This window comes from Mirounga leonina, unplaced genomic scaffold (genome assembly GCF_011800145.1).
Source record: "Mirounga leonina isolate KUSES-001 unplaced genomic scaffold, KU_Mleo_1.0 Mir_200, whole genome shotgun sequence".
In the NCBI taxonomy this organism is placed as follows: Eukaryota; Metazoa; Chordata; class Mammalia; order Carnivora; family Phocidae; genus Mirounga; species Mirounga leonina.
The window spans coordinates 14,825,682-14,852,890 of record NW_023270503.1 but is presented as its reverse complement, the minus strand read 5'-3'; the positions used below and the strand labels follow the sequence as shown (position 1 = coordinate 14,852,890).

At 49.1% G+C, this 27,209-nt stretch overlaps 1 protein-coding gene across 2 annotated transcripts; it reads left to right on the top strand.

The window, feature by feature from the left end:
• On the top strand, nt 1-25,854 carry LPO (lactoperoxidase). Of its 2 annotated transcripts, XM_035026751.1 has the most exons (13): nt 1-106; nt 4,235-4,312; nt 5,446-5,533; nt 9,768-9,928; nt 11,330-11,447; nt 11,814-11,943; nt 12,705-12,911; nt 14,161-14,485; nt 16,315-16,475; nt 22,821-23,073; nt 23,950-24,123; nt 24,801-25,038; nt 25,228-25,854. In XM_035026751.1, exons 2-13 carry the CDS (start codon nt 4,237-4,239, stop codon nt 25,433-25,435), a joined length of 2,139 nt encoding a protein of 712 aa, XP_034882642.1. In that variant the 5' UTR covers nt 1-106; nt 4,235-4,236; the 3' UTR covers nt 25,436-25,854. The 2 variants fall into 2 exon arrangements, with proteins under 2 accessions (XP_034882642.1, XP_034882641.1); XM_035026750.1 differs by lacking the exon at nt 1-106 and having other exon boundaries at nt 3,284-4,312.
• The last annotated feature ends 1,355 nt before the right edge of the window (nt 25,855-27,209 follow it).

The following is a 27,209-nucleotide window of genomic DNA, read 5'->3' as shown; positions in this document are numbered from 1 at the left end:
TTCCGGGCCTTTCCCAGAAATAGGTTCTTGGTGGAAGCTATAAAACATCAGCTCCTCCCAACAGATCAACTCCGTGGCTGCTACCAGAGGCCAAGGCACTTGGCAGGTAAGACTCATTAACTTTAATCTTTCCTGATTTCTGCAAAGTTGATGATGAAATTTCCTGAAGGCTTCTCAGAATGCTTGGTACTGCATTTGGACTTGTCTTCACTGGGTATTTTCTGATGCCAGATTTGGCTGCCACCATGGCAGTTCATCCTTATTTGGTATAAGGGAGAATGTGATTAAATCTACTGTGGGGCAAGCCAGCTTTTCTGAGTCTGAAAACAGTCATAGAAAAATAAACTTTTAGGTCTGGAGGGTACCATAGACCTCTCACCCACCCTCTTTAGAAACTGAAGCCTAAGAGATAACACAGAGAGTTGGGGATAAATAGTAACAGAATGATGCTCCGTATGGTGTTCTTGAGACTAATGTGATATCCTGTGAAACTAGAGTGAAAATTTTGCAGTGTTTTAAGGGTTCCCTAAGTCCGGGCTCTCAGATCTTTATCTTGTTTCCAGCATCGCATGCCTGCTATTTCCAGCATATCTGAACATCTAGTTATCCCTGAATGTCTAGTCCCAGGTGTCTTCAATACCCTTGTGGACACCCGAATCTCAATCAGACATATGAATTGCAGCAATATTAGTTGGGCTTCACTTTGGGAGAACGGAGTGGTTGAATTATACTGTGTTTTATGTGATTGGGTGTTCCAAACCCTGTGGCTGAGGTGGGGGATTATTTCTTCTAAAGAGATCTTGATAAGAACTTTTCCTCACTATTTTCCTCTCATTCCTGGAGCTGCTCAAGGGGTGATGGTGGTGTTTGTTGGTTTTCCTCCTGGCTCATCCCACCACCCTCAACAGAGCTCTTGTCACTCATGGAAAAGTATCCCACTGATTCCTTCCCTTCTCAGTCTTTCCTGCAGCCCCTCTTGGTGACTTCTCAGCAAATCTGAAAGCCTTTCTCTGGAAGGCCTTGGTACTCAGGGTGTGGTCTGCAGACCAGCAACATCAACAACACCTGGGATCCTGTTGGAAGTACAGGCTCTCGGGCCCCTTCTATGACCTTCTGAGCTAGAATTTGCATTTAATAAGGTCTCCAGGTGATTAGTAGTCACATTAAGATGTGGACTAAGGGACCATCACCACCCTCACCCTCTGCACCCTCCAGATGCTGAACTTCTTCTCTGTCCCAGGAGTTTCATTCATTCAGCATATACCCAACACCTATTATGTACCAAGAGTAGGCTTGGGCATGGGAAAAAACAAAAGTAAATAAGACATAGCCCTTGAGGAGCTTATAGTCTAATAGGGGAGACAGACATGAAAACAGTGATATGTGATATGAGTAGAGTACTAGGGGAGGACAGGAAGATGAATGACCTAACCTTGCCTGGAGAAATCTGCTACACTTCACAGAGAAGGTGGCATCTAGCCTGACTGTTGAAGAATGAGTAGTTCAGGGCGCCTGGGTGGCTCAGTTGGTTAAGCAACTGCCTTCGGCTCAGGTCATGATCCTGGAGTCCCTGGATCGAGTCCCACATCGGGCTCCCTGCTCGGCAGGGAGTCTGCTTCTCCCTCTGACCCTCTCATGCTCTATCTCATTCTCTGTCTCAAATAAATAAATAAAATCTTTAAAAAAAAAAAAAAAGAATGAATAGTTCATCGGGCAGAGAGGGCTCTTCATAAGAGAGTGTGAGTTGAGGCAAGGAATTGTGGACCAGCCGGCCATTAGAGAGGCAGAGGCTGTGACTCTGTTTCCAGATAATGCTTCATGTCACAGGGAAGCCTCCAGGCTTGGGAAATGATTTCTTCACTGAACCTGATGATAAGAATGTGGATAAATATCCAAACATCACAGAAGCCTCTTGTTGACCTCTTACACTCTGAAGCCCCACGTCCTCCACCCTCTGCCCTGCTTGGCTCTGGATACAGACAGTGTCCCTCCAGTCATCCAAAGATCCTACAGGATCTTTTAGCACACCTTTTTTTCCAGTGCAGTGGCATGAACTTGCGTTTGCCTGGCTCTGCTTTCTGTCCTACATCCTTCCTTCACGCGCACCAGGGAGGTTGGCCAAGACATGGAAAATAATTTGACTTTGGTCTTGAGGTCCCTTCCCTATTTCCCAGTGAGGGGAGTATAAAGGGGGTTCCAGGGAAAGGAGAAGAGAAATGAGCATCCAAGTTGTTTTTCCTGTTCAGATTTCTCAATTGTCATGTCTTCGGCTATGATATTTTTCTTCCTCAGTCTATCTCAGATGATGCCCTTTTTCATAGACTAACATTTTACTTTTTGTTTTTAATTTATTACTAGTCATTGAAAGAGTGGTGTAATGAATACTTGTGTGGCCATCAGGTCTCTTTAAAAATCAATGATTTGGTTGTTGCCAGCGGCTAGGGGAAGAGGGAAAAGGGAGTTGGTCTTCAGTGGGTATAGAGTTTCAGTTTTGCAAGATGAAACAGTTCTAGAGATCTGTTTAAAACAGGGTGAATATGGGCAACCCTCTCGGGTCCCCTCCCTCTTGGGGAGCTTTGTACTCTAAACTTTACTATCACTCAATAAACCTTGCCTTTGCTGCCCACCAAAAAAACAACAACAACAACAAAAAAACCAGTGTGAATATACTGGCCACGACTATACTGGATGGTTAAAAATGGTTAAGATCGTAAATTTTATGCTATGTGTTTTTACCAGAATTTTAAAAAATATATGATACTTTTTTACTCCAAATTCATCATTTTTGTGTGCCTGAAAGGGCAGATTTCTGCTGGCTCAATGGTCCTCTCGAGTCACAAAGAGGAGGACTACGCTTCTACTTGGGGTCATAGAAGTGTAAGACAGGATCCCACTGAGGGCCAAGCCATTTGAGAACTCCTTTTGGAAAAAAACAAAAGTGCCAAGGAGAATCTTGGCCAGAAAGGTATTTATTCATACCTTGCCTTTTTTCTAGAATTAGCTTACAAAAAGTAGATTCAACAAGGTAAGAGTTGGTAGGGGAATCATAGAAGGACAGGGAAAGATTGGGGGAGTGTTAGACCAAAATTACCTGGTCTAGATACACAGTTCTCTTCTGGGCTGGCCTAATTCAAGGGGAGAGTATCTGGAGGGTGTCCAGAAGACCACCTGGGTGGCCCCTCAGGCAAAGCTCCAGAACCACAGTTTCTCTTAGGGAGCTTCAAGTAGATATGGAGGCGGCAGCCAATCTGAGATGTTTCCCCTGGTGTGATTCTGGAGTCTAACAAGTGAATGCACACAGTGGGGAGAACCTGTGTCCACTTGTGAAACCTAAGAGGCCTGTCAGGAGTATGGTCTAAACACAGCATCATTCCATCTGTATGCCATGGGCTCGTCCCTGGGCTGAAGCTAGAATGTCCTCAAAAGATATTTTGGTTCTACTCCACCAAACCTCATGAACACTCTAAGCCCTAAAGCCCCTCATCAGCAAACAAAGTTGCATGAATTTTAGTCCGATGACTTAGGTTTAGGGTTAAAGCTCACAATGAAGGGGTTAATCTAAGAGCTAGAATCTCTCCAGGTAGCTGGAGACAAGCTATGAGCTCAGGCGAGCCCTGAGCTTTGTCACAACTTCCATTCCTGTGCTCCCATCAGATTGGCTCTTTGAGGAAGGGGGAAGCCCCTGCTGATTTCTGAAGGGAGGAGCTGAGTGTCTGCTTCCCAGTCACACTCCCCTGATGCAATACAACCTCAAGGGAAGGAGGGAGGGGAACTCCAAAGCTGTGTTCCAGGTTTGGTAATAGCATTTCTCACACCTGTGACCAGACAGGTGTGGGACCTCAGGTCACAGGCTGTCGGGGCAGAATCAGACTTCCTGGGTCACTTGGTCTGACTCCCTCACTTGGCAGGTCAGGGGCCCAGAGATGTTAGGTAACCTGCCCAATGTCACAGAGCTAGTTATAGCAAATGCAGAAGTACAACTCAGGACCTCCTGACCCCAAAGCCTGAGTTCTTTCCCTTCTAGCACTGCCTCTTTCACATCTGCCAGTCCCTGGCATGGGTCTGCACAGATGGTAGATGCTGACTTAGTTACTGTACTTTTCCCTTCTCTGCTCCAGTGTGAGGGCATCTGCTGTTCCCTGGGCCATCTCTGCTTTACCATCCCCTTTCTGTGACTCAGTCCCTCCCATGGGAGCTCTATAAGGCTCACACATGATCCTCGGTCTCGTTTCAGCAATGCGGGTCTTTCTCCACCTCCCGGCCCTTTTAGCTTCCCTGACCTTGCTCCAGGCTGCAGTGTTGGCCACAAATGGTAAGTGTCTCCCTGTATGGTTTCCTGGGGCTGCTGTAACAAAGGACCACAGACTGGGTGTTGTAAGACAATAGAAATTTAGGGGCGCCTGGGTGGCTCAGTTGGTTAAGTGGTCGACTCTTGATTTCAGCTCAGGTCATGATCTCGGGGTCCTGGGATTGAGCCCCACGTCGGGCTCCACTCTCAATGGGGAGTCCGCTTCAGGATTCTCTCTCCCTCTCTCTCTGGCCCTCCCCCCACCTCTGGAGTAAATAAATCAATCTTAAAAAAAAAAAAAAAAGACAACAGAAATTTATTTTTCAACAGTTCGGGAGGTTAGAAGTCCAAAATCAAGGTGTCGGCAGAGTCCTGTTCCTCTGAAGGCTCTAGAGAAGAATCCTTCCTTCCCTCTTCTTAGCTTCTGGTGCTCCAGCAAGTCTTGGTACTCCTTGGCTTATAAGCTCTGCCCCTGTCTTAACACACTTCTCTGTGTATCCCGTGTGTCTTCTCCTCTTGCTGTAAGACCACCAGTCACTGGATTTAGAGCCCACCCTAATCCCGTGCCTTTATGACCTCATCTGAATTAATTACATCTGCAAAGAGCCTATTTCCAAATAGGGTCACATTCTGAGGCTCTGGCTGGACAGGTATTTTGGGGGGGATACCATTTAACCGACCAGACTTTCCTTTTTCAGAGAATGCATCCTGCCCCCCATGTTCCAGACCCTAATACAAGTGAAAACAAGAAGAAATCCTACCTCTACCCTATGCCATCCCCTTCTCTACTTCAGGGTCCTGATCAGCTAAGCCCTTTGATGGATTCGCTTAAGCATCTATCTCACCAAGAACCAGAAAAATCCCCACAGCCCAGTAACCCAAGCCAACCTGAATGGTCACCCACCTTAATCCCATCCCTGGGTATTCTCGTGGACTCCTGAGGAGCAATTTTGACATCTTAGCGAGGCTCAGAGAGTATTCTTCCCATTCTGTGCTTTTCCTGCTTGAGGATTCTTGTGAATGTTTCCTAATCTCCATTTTCTACCTGCTCAGATTTGAGGGGTGGGGGTGATGGCCGAGAAAGAGGGAGGCAGAAGCAGAGGGTATCTCGAAGGAATGGTGTCAAATATTCTGCTCCTTGCCCCTCCCCCTCCAAGCACAGACCACCACGACTGCTGTCATCTCTGATGCCGTGAGGCAGATCAAGATCCAAGTCAACAAGGCCTTCCTGGAATCCCGGACCAAGTACGTGAGCTGCACACACCGCATACCTCCCCTCCTGGGCTTTCTGTTAATGACAAGCACATCTGGGCCAGCCCCGACAAGCCAATGAGCAAAGCAGTTACACAGGCCACGCTACCACCCCCCTACCTCCTTGGCTTACAGTGTGTGGCAAGTAGGAGTAATAGTCCGTAAGTCCTAAAAATCCTCAGCCTGTAAATCACCTTGAAGAGAATGTCTGATCTAATCCTGTAAGTACTTCTTTCCACGTGACTGAATGTTTCCTTGGGTCATGCATTCCAGAGTCTCAGAAAGCTTGTGAGTAGAATTTCTCCATTCATTCAACTAACATTGACTGACTTAAGTCCAGTTGCCTGGAAGCAGAATCTGAGACGTGGATTCATGTGCAGGTGACTTATTAAAAAGTGTCCTCAGGAAAGCTGTGAATGAAGTGAGGGGGCGAGCTGGAGAGGTCAAAGGAAGAAGTTAAGCAAGGATTGGCTCAGTAATCACACAAGAAGGGTGCAGGTGTGAGCCTTCAGCAGCTGCACCCGGGGTGGCTAGGGGCGCAGCACCCCAACCCCATAAAAAGATCCAAGGGTGCTTGGGGACCCCACACGGTACCAGCAGAGTGAGCCACCCTCCAACCACATGTAGGGGCTGGGGTCTCCGAAATAAGCTATGCACGCTGGGTCCCTGCCCTCAGGATCCCCATCCAGCTAAAGGCAGACAAACAAGAAGAACCACTGTGTTGAGCAAAAAGCAACCTTATTCCTTCCTCTTGCGTCCCTTTGTGCTAGAACTGGGTCTTCCTTCCTCCTTGGCCTTTGAATGAACTCTTAAGCAGTCCCATAACTGTTCTGCTGACTTATAGATGACAATATGTGCTCTGGTTACTTCTAGTCCCAGGAACAGTGTCCTTTCAGGAATTCAAATGTCAGCATAAGGAGACCAAGCCCAGAACTTCTCACCTCCCGCAGCTCAGAGCTGTGTGAGGCTTATCGTGAGAAAGGGAGCACAGTCTGCTCATCCCTCTTTCCTGGGCTCCCCCCTCTCCCCCGAGCACAGGTTTCTGACTCCTTAGGGGTTATGCTGGGGAAGGGAGGAGAGATACCAGAGGACAAGGTCTAAGTCACCTCACAACTTAGTGCCTTGAGGGAGTCAGAGGCTCTTCCCCACCTCAGGCACTTGTCAGCTCTCTCGGAGATTCTGCTGCCTGCTCCCTGACCCAGAGAAGTTTCTGGCCAGTAGCTTACAGCTCCAACCCTCAGCCCAGAAGCATCTGGCTCACTCTCTCACCTCCCCACGCCTCTTGAGTCAGGTCCCTTTTAGACAGGCTCCAGAAGACGAAAGGCTTTGCCCTGCTGCCTGAGGCTGTGTGGACTTTGCCCAGGGCTGCCCTGTCTGGCTCACTCTCTCTCAGGTGCATAGTGCCGGCCACCTTTCCTTGAGGCTCTTTGGGAGGCATCATGCACTGGCCATGACTCTAGGACACACAGTCAGGCCCCCTCTTGAGGCCCTTGCCACCCAAATTAAAGCACAGAGGAAGCCCCATGGTGGCAGCAGGGAAGTGCCTGGGACTTCAGCAGCCATCTCCAAAGGAACATTCTCTCTCCCCCCTTAACTTCAATCCTTGTATAGCCACAAGGTGGGGATAGAGGAAAAGCCACAAAATCAGGGTTCCTCACCTCCTTTGTGAGTTGTGCACGGGGTGACAAGCCCTGCTTTGGGACTCATCCTCCCTGGTTAGTTCTTGGACTCAGGGGCCTCATGGAGACATAAAGAATCACACAGAAACATCTCCTTACATGAACACAAACAATCCAAGGAGTCATGATTTATGAAAAGAACAGTGAGGGAAATACACAGAGCTATGGTTGCTACTCGAGGTCAGGGATCAGGGAAGCCTGATGGAGGATGAGAAGCCGCTAGCCAAGTAGAGAGCCAGGGGGATAGCATCTTTTCCCCAAGCGGGAAAGAGGCTTAGGGGGCTACGAAGGCCAATGCTGGTGGAGGTGATAGGCAAGGAAGAGCACACACAGGTGAGATAGAGACGTGGGTCCTGAGGGCCATAGAGTCAGAAAGCAGATTAGTGGTTGATGGTAGGGGGGTGGGGCGGGTGGAGGGAGCAGGGGAGGAATTGGAAGTGACTGCTTAATGGGTATGGCGTCCCCTTTGGGGGTGATAAGGATGTTTTGGAACTAGACAGAGGCCGTGAAGGCGCAACATTAGGAGCACGTGTGCAGTAAGCAGATGGAGTCATCCATGTCTCGGGGTAAGCCGATGAAAGGCTTTAACATGCAGAGTGGCACTGCCTTTCCTTCTAAAAAGTTCACTGTCGCAGCTGTGTGCGGAATGGACAGGAGACAGGGAGAAGGACGGGAGCCGGGTCAGGAGGCTGCTGCAGCCGTCCAGATGGGAGGTGATGGTGGCTAGGGCGAGGGTGCAGGCATGCAGATGGATAGACTTCTTCCCAAACCCTGACTGCTCCCAAGGAACACAGCCCTGAGCAAAGTAGGAGGTAAGTCCCCGGGGTGGGGGTGGGGGGTCAGCCTTCAGGCAGGAGAGCCACACAGAGCTCAGGGCAGAGGAGGCAGGAAGGAGCACGGAGAACCTTGCATGGGACCTTCCAGGCGGAGCCCTACAAGGCCCAGCACCCCACCTTGTTTCTGGGGTGGAGGGCCCTTTGGGTCCTGGCTCATGAGGATGGTGATGCTGATGCTAACACACGTGAGCGTTTACTCTATGCCCGATACAGCTCTAGGTGCTTTAGGCTCCCTCCTGCCCACAATCCTACGAAGGCTAACTCGCCCAATATGAAATAACGTGTTGTTGAGGTCAAAATGATCAAATAGCATGGTTCAACCTAAGGCTGCTGCCATTATCCTCATTTTATGGATAAGGAAGCTGGGTACAGAGAGGTTGAGTAACTTGCCCAGGGGCGCACAACTAGTAAGTGGCAGGCATCACAACAGGAGTCAAAACAGCCAGGGTTCAAATCTTGTTTCCTGAACTCAAACGCCAGGCCCAGTGCTGGTCGATAGAACTTTCTGTGATGATGCAATGTTCTATATCTGTGCCGTCCAATACAGGAACCACTAACTACACGTGGCCACTGAGCACTTAAAATGTGGCTAGTGCCAGTGAGGAACAGAATTTAAGTTAATTTAATTTTAATGAAGTTCCATTTAAATAGCCACACGTGGCTCGCGGTTACCACATTGGACAGGGCAGCACTCTGGGCCACTGGGCCACGCTGTCCCTGCCACAGCATCCAAAAGACAGTCTGGTTTCTTTTCTCAGGTTCTTTTATATTGAGGTTGGGGAGGCTGGTCAGGGGTAGGCCTGCTGACTAGAGCCCCGTCATCACAGTTGTCCTTGTGCCTGTCCCACGTGCCCAGGAAGTCCCTCCGCTGAGACACCACACCCCTCACTCTTGAAATAGTTAAGAAGCTGATCCATAGTGACAGCCCAGGTATTGCAGCCAGTGAGCTGTCCCCCAAAAGCAGAGCTGTCTTTGGTGAGTATTGGGGCCACTTCCAAAATTTCGGAGTCTTAGAGCCGTAGACAGCCTCTCACAGAACCCTTCCTCTCCCACCTGAGGAGACTGAGGCACAGGGACGGCGTAGTGGATTCTCACGGACCGGACTTTTCTGACCCCACCTTGTGCTCAGTCACCTCTGTGTTGTCACAAACTTCTTAGGAGCAGGGATTTGGGCTTCTCATTTTACACATGGGGGAAACTAAGAATAAAAAGGCTGAACATCTTGCCCCCAAAATGGTCCACAAGCGGCCGGAGGCTACCGCCCACATCTAAACAAACTCCATGCTACCTCTAGGGCCAGATGCAGTTGAGGATGTTTCCATGGGAAGAACTACAGGCCCACAGGCTTGTTCGTTCTAGAATTCTCAGTCCACACGGTTTGATGAGATGCCAGCTCCATGGCAGGAGTTCCTCAGTTTGAATCAGTACATCCTGGGCTTGGGTGTTTTTAAACTACCCCCATTGATTCTGATCCGGTCAGCACAGTTACAAGCCTCCGATTCTAATTCAGGAAGCACTCACCCCATCTGTCCACCCTTTCTCAGAACCAGACACACTCAGAGACACACTGTAGCTTTCTCCTCCCAGAAGAGATTTTCCAGCTTGTCTCCTGGATGCTGCCCACACTCCCTGTGGCTCCTCCCCAGACACCCCTTCTACAGGGTCAGAGCTGGAGGGGCCGGGTCATGACTCTCCCCCTGCTCTCCGCTGTAGGCTGAAGACGGCCATGAGCTCCGAGGAGCCCACCTCTCGGCAGCTCTCGGAGTACCTCAAGCATGCCAAAGGCCGGGCGCGCACAGCCATCCGCAACGGGCAGGTGTGGGAGGAGGCCTTAAAGAGACTGAGGCAGCAACTGGCCGTGACCAATGCCACAGGTACAGAAAACCCACTGGCCCTCTGATGGCAGGAAGGGGCCATCTCCCTGCAGCAAGGAATAGGAGGCACCAAAGGCTGCGTTCTCTATTAGGAGCACCTCCCGGCAGGGGCCCTCCGGCTGTCCCTTCTCAGAGCCGTGAACCTGCAGAGCGAGGAGGGGCAGAGGGGACAGCTATGCCAGCGTGGGGTGCATTTGGCCGAGAAAGGAACGCAGGCCCAGCACGGTCATGTTGCCAACTCCAAACGAGGGGACATTCATGCTCTTTGTATAATGCCATCTGTAATGCCTCTATCCAGAGGAAGTGCTAAAGTCAATAAACATGGGCTCCCTGTCCCAAACCACAATGCCACCACTACCGCCTATAAAGGAGACATTTAAGCCACATGTATCAGGGGATTTACTGGGATTATGTCACAGGAGATGAGATTTCCATCTTGTTTGGGGTAATAACGTGGAGCTGAAACAACGAGGTAATGGATTGATCGTGACTTCCTCCAACTCCTCCACTTCCTCCCACCCCCCCACCACCAAAGGTCACAGCTCCTGGGGAGGGTCATAGAGGAATGGGTTTGGTTCCGACCGGAGGAAGAGGCTGCAGGTTCTCCCTGGGAAAACATCAAGTCCGGGAAGATAACTGGCCTAGGACATGGGCAAATTCCAGAGTTCCAAAAGAAGGAAACTGGGACAAGGTGGGGAGAAGTAGGGATCACTTTGAGACTCTGAGACTGCAAAGGAGAGGAAGGTTGAATCCCGGCCCCTGCCAACCTTCACAGACGGTCCCCTGCCGAAGCCCCCACAGAACCAGGTTCCCTTGACTCTCTTCCATGTGGGCACCGGGATGCATCACAGGCTGCATTAGGAGGTTCGGATGCCTGAAGCCCCCCACTATGTTACTCCTCCTCAGACCACAGTGCCGCTCCCTTAAAAATTCCCTAGCCCCTCCCAACATCTTCCTTATCGAGCTTCCTGCTTGCTTGGTACTTTAGATGTCAGTGAAGCTTTAGAAGAAAAGCAGTCTTATCAAACTTAATTCACACTAACAGGTGCTCAAGCTCTGGGGGACATTTTCATTCTAAAAGAAAGATCTGTTAATTCGAATGACCTGGTAAACAAAGAATCATTAACAATTCTGGGGACTTTCACAGTTACTATCTGTGCGGCCTCGGGGCCAGTCTCTTGGGCACTGTGGTCTCAGGTTCTTTTCCGTAAAATGGGAATTAAAATTCTACTTTAATGACTTGTCAGGATTGAACAAGAAACCACCTGAGAATTGCTTCCCTAGAACATGGACATGTACTCCAAGTAATGGAAGTTCACCTCTGGTTTCGGTGTCCTGCCTCCCCGCAGGGCCCCAGAACGGAGAAAGAACTCAGCCGCTTTGGCGTCCCTTCTGTTTCAGACCCCAGTTTGGACTTGACCGCACTGTCTTGGGAGGTGGGCTGTGATGCCCCTGCCCCTGCGGTGAAATGTGACAAGGACAGTCCTTACCGAACCATTACAGGAGACTGTAATAACAGGTGAGTGGGCGCGGGCAGGTGTGCGGGGCAGCCCCTGCCGATCGCCACGCCCAGCCCACCCGCTCCACCCCGCCCGCCGGCCCTGCGCAACCCCAGCGCAGCCAGGCCGAGGCCGCCCTGCCGGAACCCTCCCCGAGCTTCCCCACCTTCTAACGGGACCGCTGTACCCCAGCGGCAGCGCAGCCCCGCGCCTGCTGGGTGGACGCGGTTCAGAATCCCCACATGGGAGAGGCGTCTCCTCCGCGCCCCCCTTTCCCGCGGGCGGAGGCTCGCACTGCTCCCCGCACCGGTCCCCACGGGCTTTGCCGAGGAGCAGAGCCCGCGGCGGCCGGGCCGAGGCTGAGCGCGGGTCTTGCTCGGTTTCAGGGGGAACCCCGCGCTGGGCGCCGCCAACAGGGCGCTGGCGCGCTGGCTGCCCGCCGAGTACGAGGACGGGCTCTCCCTGCCCTTCGGGTGGACGCCGGGCAGGACGCGGAACGGCTTCCCCCTCCCGCTGGTGAGGGCGGGCCCGGGGTGGGCGCGAGCCGCGAGCAGGAGGGGGCGGGAGGGCCGTCGGGGGGAGGGGATGCGCCCCCAAACACACGTGGAAAGGCAGGAGAAAGAGGTGGGAAGGCGGAGGGCGAGGCGGGGCCGCGGCGGCGGAGGTGGAGATTTGGGCCGGCTCCCCGGCCGTGTTCCCCAAAGTGCCACTAGAGGGCAGCAGAGCCCGGAGTTCGGCCACGCGGGGGGCGAGTCCGGCGGCCCACGGGCCAGATACCCTGGGGTGTCCCGGGCAGATGGCCTCCCTGCCCCATCCTGCCCGCGCCTACCCCGCCCCCGCGCCTGGGGTGCATCAGCTGTTGTTTGCCTGGAGGTCCTATCTGTTGGCCTCATCTGAGTTGGCAGCGCCTCCCCAGAGCCCCTCTCCTATTTATTGCCAGACACCCGGCCCCTTGGTGCCGCTTACTTGGGGAAGCCTGTTTTTGTTTTCCCTTTCCGTCGTGGAAAGGGCACTGGCCTTTGCAAGCCATCAAGTCACATAGACGCGTGCTCAGTCCCATCCCTACCCCTTTGTAGCTGCAGGACTGCGGGGAATTGGCCTGGCCTCTCCAGGACTCCGGTCCTCACCTACAGGATAGGTGTAACGCCTCACAAAATTGTCGTGGGGATTAAATGTACCCGTTATACCCAAGGTACACAATAAGCTGCAGTTGGATCTGACTCCTCAAAACACTTTTTCCTCCAATCCTTCCTCCCCTTCTCTCTCTCGGTCTGCAGGCCCGCGAGGTATCCAACCAGATTGCAGACTACCTGAATGAGGAGGGTGTTCTGGATGCAAACAGGTCCTTGCTCTTCATGCAGTGGGGTCAAATTGTGGACCATGACCTGGACTTTGCCCCTGACACCGAGCTGGGGAGCAGCGAATGCTCCAAAGCACAGTGTGACAAGTACTGTATCCAGGGAGACAACTGCTTCCCCATCATGGTAGGCCCCTCCAGCTGTCCTGACAAGCCCCCCACCTCCCGGGCGGAGCAGATATTCCCAGCTGCTCAGCCAGGGCTCAGGATAGATCTCGAATGCTGATTTGAAGGCTTCCCAAACCCCACATGTCCATTCATTCACCATCCATTTATTCCATAAATGGACATTAATTATCGACTCCATGCCAGGCAGTGCACCAAGTGCTGGGGATTTAAAGGTGAATAAGACACCGTTCCTTTCCTCAAGAACTGAGAGCCTGTGTGGGAAATGGACAAGTAACCGCTAATAGCAAAATTGGGGGAGCTCTGGGGAGAGTCGTCTCCGTGCCTGGCCCAGAAGCATTGGCATCACCTGGGGATTTATTAGGAATGTAAAATCTCAAGCCTCATCCCAGACATGGGGAAACAAAATCTACATTATACCAGGATCCCCAGGAGATTATTTTTACGCACAGTAAAGTTTGTAGAACACTGCTGTAAGTCACCGTGGGGTCTGGGAAGGCTATTCCCAGAAAGAGGTGCAATTTGATGGATGAATCCGAGTGAGGGCCAGGATTTGTGGGGCTTTCCAGCAGGAAGAGAGAGGAACTTGCCATGGTGCCCTGTTTTCTTCTTATTCATGGGTTTTACAGTTAGAGAGTGACTTATTCACTCAAACAAATCAAGGCTATGTGCTGTGATATAAAGAACATGAGCTGTGGACTGAGGTCAATCTAGATCTGAATCCCATATATCTCGCTTCCAGTTTCTAAGATCTTAAGCAATTTACTTAACCTTTCTGAGCCTCAATTTTCTCACCTGTAAAATGCGACTGAATTATCTGCCTTAATTTTTTGAGGACCAAAGTGAGATAAGGTATGCATAATGCACAGTACATGTTAGGTCCAAAATAAATAAATGGTAGCTGTTGTTAGTAGTAATTATTAACAGAGTCTTTCCTAGCTCATGTCCTGCTTCCCTGTCCAGGGATCTCAGGACTCCCTCCCCACCAAAAATGTGGAACCTTTGCTATGAAAGATTGAATGATTCCCCTCAGCCTTTTTACACAGTGGGATGTAATGAACTTCAGGGCATGGTGGCCCGGGATGTACAGCATCAGCAGGAGGCATCTGGAGTCAGTGTCTGGTCCCAGGGTCCCAGGAGGGCTCCATCAGCATCTTTGCCAGCAACATCCAGGCCCGCCCTGGGGAGAGGTTGCCAAGTCCCAGCTGTGCCACATCTGCCTAGTCACCTACCTGCCAATCTCTCCGCAGTTCCCTCCCAATGACCCCAAGGTGAGGACCCAAGGCAAATGCATGCCTTTCTTCCGAGCTGGGTTCGTCTGCCCCACTCCACCTTACCAGTCCCTGGCTCGAGATCAGATCAACGCCTTGACCTCCTTCCTCGATGCCAGCTTGGTATATGGCCCCGAGCCCAGCCTGGCCAGCCGCCTTCGCAACCTCAGCAGCCCACTGGGCCTCATGGCTGTGAACCAGGAGGCCTGTGATCACGGGCTGGCTTACCTGCCCTTTGACATCAAGAAGCCAAGCCCCTGTGAGTTCATCAACACCACCGCCCGAGTGCCCTGCTTCCTGGCAGGTGAGTCTAGGCTGGGAACAGAGGGACCCAAGGACTGGCAGCAGAGAGAGACCAAAAAAGCCTCAGGAGTCTACTAGGCAGCTTCCAGGGAGGCTTTGCCACTGCCTTTCCTCTTTTGCCTTCTGGAAAAAAAATGCACACAAAACCCCGCTGCCTCTGGCACTGGCCCAGGACTGGCAGAAGGGCCCCGATGAATACAAAATCTAAGAACATGTGTTCACTCTAAAAAAAAAAAAATTTCAGTCCAGAGAAGCACAAATAAGAAAATCCACAAAACCCCACCAGTCACAGATATTCATTGTTAACATTTTTAATGCCCATCTTTCTAGGTTTAAAAAAATAATAATAGATATATTCTATACTGTTTTACATAATAGGGGTTATACTATCAGTTAAGTTCTATAACCTGATGTCTTCACTTAATATATCACATCATTAATCATTCCTCTACAACATGATTTTTACTGGCTGCCTGATATTCCATGACATATATTATAATTTATTTTATCAACCCTACTTGGAAGCATTTAAATAATTTCTAGATTTTCTGTGATTTATTGCTGTTTTTTTTAGGTAATGAACATCCTTGTTGATGAATCTTTGCACTCGTTTTTAATAATTTTATTTTATTTATTTTTATGTTTTTAAAAGATTTTATTTATTTGAGAGAGACAGAGCACAAGCGGGGAAAAGGGACAGAGGGAGAAGCAGACTCCCCACTGAGCAGGGAGCCCAGTGCAGGGCTCGATCCCAGAACCCTGGGATCATGACCTGAGCTGAAGGCAGACGCTTAACCGACTGAGGTGCCCCTCATTTTTAGTAATTTTATTAAGATAACTTACTAGAAGAGGAAGTTCTAGATTAAGAGGAATGCCTATTTTTAAGGCTTTTTATACACTCAGCACAAAGCCCTCACTCCATACAACCTGTGCACAACCAAAGCCCCCCAATTTTGTTAATTCTGGGGGCCCTTGCCCTCCTAATCTGCCGTCAGGCCCTCTGCCTTGAGCTTCTGGAGACCTCTCCTCTTCCAAAAATCCACTCTGCAGGACAAACCCCTGCCCACCCAGACATGGCAGAAAGCCAGTCCATAGGCCCAGATCTCTTGGGTAGATCTCTTGGATTCCATGTTCACACGTATCTCACATCAGTCCAGACACAAAACCGAACCCTTTCCTGTTTTCCACAAAAATACCTGCTAAGACCAAGCATTTGTGAATTTAATAGACTTTTCCTGAAGATTAGAGGACACAAAATGTCCTCTTGTGAAACACCTGCTCTTCTGCCAGTTAACTAACCCCCCCCCATCCTGTTCCTCCCTTCTTTCCTTTCTCCCAACGGCCCCATCTCTAGATTCTTCTCCCGTATTGCACGGGAAAATTTTACCCTACCCACATTCCTGACCTCAAATTTGCATTCCTAAAACTTTCGAAGTTGCTCCGCACAAAAAGCCCCTGTTAATTTGTACTGCCCCAATTTAGAGGGCAGTTGGGATTGTAATTAGCAAAATTTTACTTTTTAATGTCATCTGTAGTTTTTAGCACAATCTTGTGTGGTCAGCCTTATCCCCATTCTTCCAGAGACTGAGGATTAGAAGTGCCCCATAACTTGTCCAAAGTGACTCAGCTAAAAATCGTGTGTGTGGAGCTGAGATTCAAACCTATGAATCCCCACCCCGATCCCTTTCCACTTAACTTCCCTTAGGTTAACTGGAAGGAGGGGCTTAGGGGAGGGTCCTTTGGGGACACTATCATCTATTTCTTTGTGCAGGTTACTGGGTTCTGGGGCCACTCCAGGGGAACCAACCTTCCTGTCTTCTGGGCTTTCAGGAGATTCCCGAGCCTCGGAGCAGATTTTGCTGGCCACTTCCCACACCCTCTTTCTCCGAGAACACAATCGTCTGGCCAAAGAGCTAAAGAGACTCAACCCTCAGTGGGATGGAGAGAAGCTCTACCAGGAAGCCCGGAAGATCCTGGGAGCCTTCATGCAGGTGCGGAAGCCCAGGAGCACTGCCTCCCACACCCACCCGGCTTCTGCCCCTGGCTCCGCCACCTTCTCGGTTTTCCCGTCCCTCCACTTCCCCTTCTCCCCCTCTGCTGCTTCTTTCCCACTGTCTCATGCTTTTCGCTCTCCCTTTCGTTTCTTTAGCTTCTTTGCCCCAAAATGAATCCCTGGATTCAGAGTGTCGGAGAGTCATTTGTATGTTGGTCACTCAGGTGCCATCACGGGGACCAAAGTCTCCGTCACTCCTGGGACTGTTACTCAGCAGCTAGGTGGGTTATTTCAGTTGGAGTCCCTTCTTTTTAAGTTCTCCACACCCAAGCCACAAGTCACAGGCATTGTCCATTGCTATAGTAGATTGGCTGATTGATTAGCTAGAATTAACTGTGCACATAGTTAAGCATTTTATTTTGATAAGGTAGTTTCCTAGGAAGTTGTAAACCAGCAAACGGTGCATACACCCAGCCTCCCCCAGTGCTAATGTTTTGCATGACCACAGTACATCAAAAGCAGGACATTAACACTGACACAAGCCAAAGGTCTTATTCAGATTTCACCAGTTAGAAATGCAAATGTGGGGGGGGGGTGAGCATGTGCGCACGCACACGCCAATGCAATTTTATCACATGGGTAGTTTCACGTGATCACCTCCACAATAAAGATACTTCACTCTACTATCACAAGACTCCCTCCTGCTACCCTCTGAGAGCCACACCCACCCGCCCCCTTCCAGGTCCCTATCCCCTGGCCCTCACCAGTCTGCTCTCCATCTGTACAGTTATGTTATTTCGTGAGTGTTACATAGATGAAACCATGCAGTATGTGTCCTTTTGAGATTGGCTCTTTACATTCAGCATAATTGCCCTGAGGTCCATCCGGGCTGTTGCAGGTGTAAAGTCCCTTTTTGTTGCTGAGTAGTATTCCATGGTTGACTTAATCATTCACCCCATTGAAGGCTATCTGAATCGTTTCCAGTTTGGGGCTATTATGAATGAAGCTGCTGTGGACGTTCATGTATACATTTCCACACGAAAGTAAGTTGTTCTTTCTGTGGGATATATGCCTACAAGTGCAATTGCCGGATCATACTGAGAGTCCGTTTTTAGTTTTAAAAGGAACTGCCAATCTCTTTTCCAGCGTAGCTGTCCCATTTTATATTCTCTCCAGCAGTGTATGGAAGATCCAGTGTCTCTGCAGCCCGGCCTTTATTTGCTGTCATCATTGTTTTTTATTTTACCCTTTCTGATAGGTATGTAGGGACATTTCATTGTGATTTTAATTTGCATTTCTCTAATGGCTAGTCATGTTGAACATCTTTTCCTGTGCTTATTTGCCATCCGTATATCCTCTTCGGTAAAATACTTGTTCATATATTTTGCCCATTTACTGTTAAGTTTTGAGGGTTCTTTATATATTCTAGATACAGATCCTCTGTCAGCTTTGTGACTTGTAAATATTTTCTCCCAATCTCTCATTCTCTTAATAGGATCTATTGCAGGGTAAGAGTTTTTAATGGTGATGAGATCCAATTAATCCTTTTATTTTTCTTTTTGGCATTCATTTATAGGTAATGTGTCATTTCTCTTTGGCAGTATTTAAGATTTTTGTGTTTATTTTTCAGAAATTTAATTATAATGCATCTTGGAGTAGACTTGTTTGGGTTTATTCTATTTGGTAGTCTTTCATGAGCTGTGCTTTGGGTGTCAAGTCTCAGAACTCTTTCTCTAGTCCTAGATTTCAAAGATTTTTCTCTGTTTTTTCCTAGAGGCTTTATAGTTTATGTTTTCCACTTAAGTCCATGATCCATTGGGGGTTAATTTTTGTATAAAGTGTGAGGTGTAGAGTGAGGCTCATTTTCTTTGGCCTATGGATATCCAATTGCTCCAGCACCATTTTTTGAAAAGGCTACCCTTCTTCTATTGAATTGTTTTTGCTCCTTTATCAAAAAGTGTTCGGGCATTTTTATGTGAATTTATTTCTGAATTATCTATTCTGTTCCATTAATCTATGTGTCTCTTCCTATACCAGCATCACAGTGTTTACTGTGGCTATCCAATAGGACTTACCATGGGGAGCCACGATTCGTCCTACTTTATCCTTTTTCCAAATTGTTCTGACTATTCTAGGTCTGTCCCTTTCATATATATATATATGTCTGACAGAGAGACAGCGAAAGAGGGAACACAAGCAGGGTGAGTGGGAGAGGGAGAAGCAGGTTTCCTGCTGAGCAGGGAGCCCGATGCGGGGCTCGATCCCAGGACCCTGGGATCATGACCTGAGCCGAAGGCAGACGCTTAACGACTGAGCCACCCAGGTGCCCCCCTTTCCTATATATTTTTAAATAAGCTTATCGGGCACCTGGGTGGCTCAGATGGTTAAGCGTCTGCCTTTGGCTCAGGTCATGATCCCAGGGTCCTGGGATCGAGTCCCGCATCGGGCTCCCTGCTCCTTGGGAGCCTGCTTCTCCCTCTGCCTCTCTCTCTCTCTCTCTCTCTCTCTCTGTCATGAATAAATAAATAAAATCTTTTAAAAAAAATAAATAAATAAATAAGCTTATCTACGTCTACAAACAAACAAACAAACAAACAAAACCTTGCTGAGATTTTGATAGGAATTGCATTAAAATTTAAGGAGAACTGACATCTTTACTATGTTGAGTTTTCCAATCTATAAATGCAGTATGTCTAAATGTTCAGGTTTCCTTTGCTATACTTCATCAGCATTTGGTAATTTTTATCATACAGATCCTGTACATGCTTTGTTAGATTTATACCTGAATATTTCATTTTCTTTGGAGGAATCATAAATGGTATTACTTTTTTTTTTTTTTTTTTTTACTTAGCTTCCACTTGTTCTTTATCAGTGCATAAAAATCCTGGCCTTGCTGAACTCAGACAGTTCTGGGAGTTCTTCTGTGGATTCCTTAGGATTTTCCACACAGAGAATCATGTCATCGGCAAATAAAGACAGTTGTATCTCTCCTGTTGTAATCTATATGTTTTTAAAAATTTCTTTCTCTTGCCCTGTTTCAATGGCTATAATTTCCAGTACTGTGTTGAATAAAAGTGGTGAGAACAGACATCCTCATCTTCCCAATCTTAGAGGGAAAGCATTCAGTCTTTCACCATTAAGTATAATGTTGTTTGTAAATCTTCTGTGGATGCTGTTTATGAGGTTGAGGAAGTTCCAGTCAGTTCCTAGTGTATGGAGAGTTTTTATCATGAATAGATGTTGAATTCTGTCAAATGGTCTTTCTTCATTAATGCGACTTTTCTTTTTCTCTTTCTTTTTTAACTTATTTATTTGACAGAGAGGGGGAGCAGCAGGCAGAGGGAGAAGCAGGCTCCCCGCTCAGCAGGGAGCCCGATGTGGGGTTCGAGCTCAGGACCCCGAGGTCATGACCTGAGCCAAAGGCAGATGCTTAACTGACTGAGCCACCCAGATGCCCCTGACTTTTTTTTCTTTAGCCTATTCTGCTTGCTTCAGGTTTATTTTGCTCTTCCCTCTGGCTTCTTCCAGAACTTGGAAAATGCCATGCCTCTTCCTTCCGGCCTCCATGGTTTCAGATGAGAAGCTCCCCATTATTCACAGTGGTGTTCATTTATAGATAATGTGTCATTTCTCTTTGGTGATATTTGAGACTTTTGTGTTTAGTTTTTAGCAATTTAATTATAATGCATCTTGGAGTAGATTTCTTTGGTTTGTTATGTTTGGTATTCATTCAGCCTCTTGAATCTGTACGTGTATGTCTTTCATCAGTTTTGGGAAGTTTCCAGGCATTATTTCTTCAAATACTTTTTCAGCCCCATCCCTTTCTCCTCTATTTCTGGGATTCCATTAATATGAATGTTAGATCTTTTGTTATTGTCCCACAGATCCCCGAGGTTCTGGTTTGTTTGAGGTGTTTGTTTGTTTTGTTTATTTTCTTTCTGTTGTTTAGGGTGAGTAAATTCTATTGATCTGTCTTCCATTCTACCCTGTCATCTCCACACTCCTGCTGGGTCTTCCTAACAAGTTTTTTATTTTAGTTTGGTATTTTTCAGTTCTATCATTTCAGTGTTTCTTTTTTATAAATTCTATTTCCTTGCTGAGATGGTCTTTTGTTGTTGTTGTTTTAAGGTAACAGAATTGGTTGTTGAAGCATTTTTATGAAACTGCTTTAAAATCTTTATCAGATAACCTCAGCATCTGATTCATGTATTTATTGGCATCAGTTGATTGTCTTTTCTCAAACTGTGGCTTTCCTGGTTCTTGGTGTTATGAGTGATTTTCAATTATATCTGAGACATTTTAGTTATTATGTTAGGAGACTCATGATCCTATAGAAGTCTGTTTGGGTTCAACATGTAGGTCTGGCATACTTTCGTGGGCTTTCGTTCCAATGACAGTTTAGTTTCCCAAGCCCTTGCAATGCTATTCTGGTCTGCTTCACTTTTCTGGTGCCTCTAGGGTTCCCACTCAGTGCCTACTGATGCTGTCTGCAGAAGGCACTTTCCTGGCTGCCTTCTGTTGTAGGGACATCATCCAAAGAATGAAAAGTATCTACCTAAAGATGATCTGAATTAAGGTTTTATATTAGTTTTCGTGGGCTGCCACAATAAAATATCATATGCTGGGTGGCTTAAACAACAGAAATTTATTTTCTCCAGTTTATTTATTTTCTCCAGTTTATTTTCTTCCAGTTCTGGAGGCTGGAAGTCCAAGACCAAGATTTCAACAGGTTTGGTTTCTCCTGAGGCCTCTCTCCTTGGTGTGCAGATGGCTGCCTTCCCTCTGTGTCCTCACATGTCCACACACTTCCCTCTGTGTGAGCGCCTCCCGGGTGTCTCTCTCTCTCTCTCTCTTCTTATAAGGACACCAGTCCTATTGGATGAGGGCCCCACCCTTATGACCTCATTTAACCTCAGTTATCTCTTTATAGGCCCTATGTCCAAATACAGTCACATCAGGGGTTAAGGCTTCAACATACACCTTAGCAAGGGGACACAATTCCATCCATACAAGGCTTACTGGACTCCAAGAAAAAGAAATCCATGCAAGCAAGTTCAGACATTTAGTATTGGTTCAATCCTATACATATGTCAAATGGAAGCTGATAAAGGTTTCTCCTGGAACCCCAGGGCAGGGAGTGTAGTTGGTCCTAAGCAAGGTTAGAGCCAGAGACTGGAAACCATCTGGAATCTCACTCTGCCTCTCTTTCTCCATGCCTTTCTCTACTTCTCTATTGTTCTCCACTCTCTCTCTGTCTGTCTCCTTCTCTCTGTCTCTGTCTTCAGATGGGTTTTTTCTGCTTTTCTGCACATGGTGGCAAATGATCCCCCATATGGCCCCACTTGTCCCCTCAGATCAAGCGCCATCAGAAACAGTCCAGGACAGCTGCATCCAAAATCTAAATTCCTGAGAGCAAGAATCTGACTAACCAGCTTGGTCTGGTGCCACAGCTGGGCCAGTCCACTATGGCCAGAGGCAAGTTTCTGTCTCTTGCCACCTCACAGAGTCTGAGAAGCAGACTGCCTGCTCCAAGGATGAAATCCCCATGACCTTTGCTGCTGAACAAATTGGAAGCAACCTAAAAATAAAACAATAAGAGAGGGATCCATGAATGCAATAGAATATTATGCACATTTAATTACGTAATAATTGTGAGCTAGGTAGAAACATGAGAAACTTGAAGTGAAAAAGCAGAATTACAAAAGTATGTATTCTCTAGGAGTACAAGTGTGTAAAAATATGTATTGTATAGACAAAGATTAGAAAAAAGAAAAAATTCATATAGTTATTGCATTACGCATATCATGATTTTCTCTTTTTTCAAAATTTTCTCTGTGTGTGTTAGCTCATTGCTTTGAGTAAAACAAACCCCCAAATTGCTCTCTCCATGGTGCACCATTTGTCTCAGAATTGGAGATGAGGTGAACTTACCCTGTGAGCCATTCCTGTGGTTCATCATTCCTTTTGCTCTGGCCCTATGGGGAAAAATTGAATGATGTGACATCATTATGTTCAAGTGACACACAAGGATTGTCACTTCAGCTTCAAGGCCATAGACCTGGAGTGGAGATGACACAGAGAATACATGCCTAGTGCCGATTCAAAGGACTGATCAGTAGGGCCCGTGTTGAAGCATATGATGAGCGACCAGCAGAAAGAATGTCATGATCAATTAGCAACTCTCTGCCATGGTCACAGGAAGGGAAATGGGCATGTTTGCTATCCATTTGCCCTCCTAGATTTTTGGCCACTCATCCCTCTTGACCGCAGCTTCCTCCAACCTCACTCTGCAGAGGTCTCAGTGTTCTCCCACCCTTTGCTCATGACATGTTTCTCCCCCCAGATTATCACCTTTAGGGACTACCTACCCATTGTGCTCGGTGATGAGATGCAGAAGTGGATCCCTCCATACCAAGGCTACGACAAATCTGCTGACCCCCGAATTTCCAATGTCTTCACCTTTGCCTTCCGCTTTGGCCACTTGGAGGTCCCCTCCACCGTGTCCCGCCTAGATGAGAACTATCAGCCGTGGGGTCCAGAGGCAGAGCTCCCCCTGCACACCCTCTTCTTCAACACCTGGAGGATAGTCAAAGATGGTATGTCCTTTTAGGGAAGCACTGTCACCTGGTGGTCTCACGCTTCGGCCTGCTTCTAAAGAAGCCTGGCTTAGAAGTCAGATTCCAGGAACTTCCTTCCTGTGTGACCTTGGGCAAGTGAATTCACCTCACTGAGCCTGTTTCCTCATTTGTAAAACAGGAACAACAACGGTACCTATCCCACTAGGATATACAAAAAATTAAGTGGCATGTATGTGGAGAGCACCCTACAATGGTTTCCGACACACAGGAGGTGGTCAATAAATATGCGTTATTATTCTTTCTCTCCTCCTCTGGCCTCTAAGCTGCCTAGGTTTTCCCTGCCTCAGGCTTCTCTGACCCCTGCAGAAAGAATTCATGAATTTGGTAAATAAATTGCTCTTTTCTGCTCTCCTCTCTCCTCTAGGGCTTTCCACCTCCATCAAGTGCCAAAGGTTGGGCCCAGCTCCCCTTTATCCTGGGCGGGGCTGCGTTGAAACTGGCTTTACTTAAGGCCTGACAAGTCAGGGTCATTCTTTGTAGCCTCCTGCTACCTCTCCCCATGCGTGAGAGTTCCTCAGGGGAACATGTGGAAGGAGGAGCCGACTCTCTGAGCCAAAGCTCAAAAAAACTCCTGAAGCTTATATTCCTGCCATCATCCCAGGAATGCCCCGTTCCCCACCCCCGTCCCCATCCCCAGCATGCAGTCAGATGCCCTCAGCCCCAGCACACCCGGCTGGCTGCATCTTGCTTTTCTCTCCTGGCTGCCAGCCTGAGATGTTCAGTTGGCCCTACTTTTTACCTGAGAGGAAACATCTGGTGGAGGGAGGGGCTAGCAATGGAAGATGGCCTCATCCTACCCCCGTCCCCGGGATGGCCTCTGGGTCTCCCTTGCAGGTGGAATTGACCCTCTGGTCAGGGGCCTGCTGGCCAAGAAGTCCAAGCTGCTGAATCAGAATAAAATGATGACCAGAGAGCTGCGCAACAAGCTTTTCCAGCCCACTCACAAGATCCACGGCTTTGACCTGGCTGCCATCAACATACAGCGCTGTCGGGACCATGGGATGCCTGGTGAGTGGGCCTCGGGTCCTGCCTGGTCCAGGGAACTTCTTGTTGCTTTCTGAGGTTCCTGGGGACTCTCTGCTATAACCCTGGGGATCTGACCAATTCTAAAACAGAAAGCAGAGATGCCAGTTTAAAAATTCATTTAGTTCGTCTATGAAATGGAATCTTCCATTCTCCCTAATGCAGAGATAAGAGAACATGTCTAGTACCATCTTGGAGCTCCTCAAATGAACAAGAGGACAACAGCTGACTTTGTCAAACTGGTTTAAAAGCCCAGAAAAACATTAAGAAAGGAGAATAGAGAGAAACCAATGACTTTTGGACCTTTCTTTGGACCCACGAAAGGCAATTTAATGTAGTAATGAAGAGCCAGACGGCCCAGGTTCAGATCCCAGCTGTGCCATTTCTAGTGACATGACCTTAGGCAAGTTACTTATCATCTTCAGCTGACATATTTGTACAGTGCTTAGAATAGTGCCTGGACCCATAGTAAGCACCATATGACCTGCTAGCCCTCCCAAGCCTGAAGTACAAGCATAAAACAATGGAGCCCGGCCCACCCCGCCCCAGAGGCTATGAGGCCAGACTTTCTGGGGCCAATGGAGCTGGAACAGGTATGTCCCCAAGGGGGGTCGTGGGTGAGAAGCCCCTGGGATGAGACAGCTTCAGCCCCTCTGCCCTAGGGTACAACTCCTGGAGAGGCTTCTGTGACCTCCCACAACCCCAGACCCTGAAGGAGCTGAATGCTGTGCTAAAGAACAAGAGGCTGGCTGAGAAGTTACTGGATCTCTACGGGACCCCTGACAACATCGATATCTGGGTTGGGGGTGTCGCCGAGCCCCTGGTAGAGAGAGGCCGGGTGGGGTCTCTCTTGGCCTGCCTCCTGGGGAAGCAGTTCCGACAGATTCGTGATGGAGACAGGCAAGTGAGATCGTGTGAGGAGGGCAGGGGAGAGCAGACCCTTCTCTGTGGGGGTCCTGAAGTCCTGTGTGAGGACTAGCCCAGACCTCCACGTGTTCCCAGCCACCTCCTGCCTTCCCCTTCGGCACAGTGGGGCGGGAGGGGCCGCCGGTGGGGCTGTGTGTACAGACCCTGCTTCTGTCTCTGCAGATTCTGGTGGGAGAACCCCGGAGTCTTCACTGAGAAGCAGCGGGACTCTCTACAGAAAATGTCCTTCTCACGCCTCGTCTGTGACAACACCCACATCACCAAGGTCCCACGGGACCCATTCCTGGCCAACAGCTACCCCCAAGGCTTTGTGGATTGCTCAGCCATTGACAGGCTAGACCTTTCACCTTGGGCCTCAGTGGAGAATTAAGGGCCCAGACTTCCCGGCCTCCCACACTGCGCAGTAGCGCTCCCTTTGGTCCTTGATGCCATTTCAAGCAAGTTCAGTGACCCAGTCCCTTAGAGCTCCCACCCCATCCCGGCCCCTCTTTCAGCCAGGTTTCTCTACACTCGCTGGACGCACACCTCGCTCAAGCCCAAGGCCGGCAGCTCAGCCTTCCCAGCTCCTCCACTGGAGTCCCACTGCTCCCACACCATGCCCTCTGTCTGCGGAATGTCACCGATCCTCTCCCTGCAACAGGTCTCGTCTGAGGCCATGGTCGTTGTGCTCTTAGCTTTCCACCTCTCCTTTCAAACTAGATTGTAAGCTCCTCGAGCCAGAGACTGCAGTCTGCTTCTGAGTGTCCCCCGTGCCACCCGGCATGAGGCTCAGCCGACAGCAAGGGCTCAATAAACACCCGATGATTGACTGAAGACGGTGGCAATGACACTATTCCCTTCTAGAAGGCAGACCTTGGAACCACTGCCAAATAACTAGATGTCTACAGTGCAGACTGTCTTACCACTAAGATGTTGTGTGCACGGGTCTGTGGGATGAGAAGGTATGGTGTGGTGAGATTTCAGCTCTCAGAGAAAAGGAGGAGGCCAGGGGCTCCTGGGGGAAGAAACAATGGCCAGAGAGGCAAGGGAGAGGTTTTGGGGTGCTGTCAAGGGATCAAACAGGGAGGACATCTGAGCCTGGATTTCCCTACACCTAGAGTTGATTTCCCTTCCAGAAACCCTTCTGGGAACAACCCTCTTCTTCGAGGGCAGTCCTTGGAGCCTGTGAGACCTCTGAAGGGGCATCTCCAGAATATTCCTTGCACTGCTAACTAATACATACTGTGTTCTTTTAAAATGACCCTCCAGCTAAGGTCAGCCTACCCGGCACCTCCAGGTCCCCTGACTGGTGCAGTGGGGGTGGGAGGCACTTAGCCAGCCTGTGAGAAGAGCCTAGGAGCCTTAAGACCTGGGCGGTCATCCTGGCTCTGGCGCCTACGTCTTCGAGCCTCAGATGAGTCCCGTCACCTCTCTGGCTACCCTGTCATCATCAGTGAAATGGAGAGTATTTATCCTGTTATGGGAGGTCTTAATGTGGCCTGGGGCTCCTATGGGTCCATGAGCCTCGGCATCCTGCACACCTTCAGGTTCCCAGCTGGGGGTGGAGGGGGAAAGGGAACAAGGTGGGCAGGGGGGGGAATCCACCAGTCTCAGATATAGGGGTCAAGCTCCAGGCAAGATTATTTGGGAAATAGCCTCCTTCCCTTCCCTCAGCTCTGGCCCTGTCCTCCTGGGCCCAGCCATCTGTTGTCCCTGCTCTCGGAAACTGGCTGCACGAAGCCAGGACTGAGAAGGAGTCTGTTGTCTCGAGGGCCTCCGAGCCATCGCGCCAGGCTGTGGGGATGCACGATCCAGAGGTGCCCCGTCAGCTGGGAAGGGCCTACCTTCCCATCACACCTCTGTTCTTTCTCTCCTGCAGGACAGCATTGTGTCCCCTCCATCCCCCAGGCACCTGACACGGGCCTGACACAGAGTGAGCCCGCAACAGATGTTTGCCAGAATAGTGGACGAGCGTAAGGGCTTGGTGACCACAGTTTCTGTCCTCCGGGGTGGTGTGGGTGGAAGGTGAGTCAGGATGGTCTGCTCGGTTTGACCTGGCCCAGGGGCTTCTAAGAACTGCCTGCTTGGCACGTGTGCATCAAAGGATGACTCCCAGAGACCCTCACCCCCATTTCCGAGGCACAGATCACACTGGTTCAAATTCA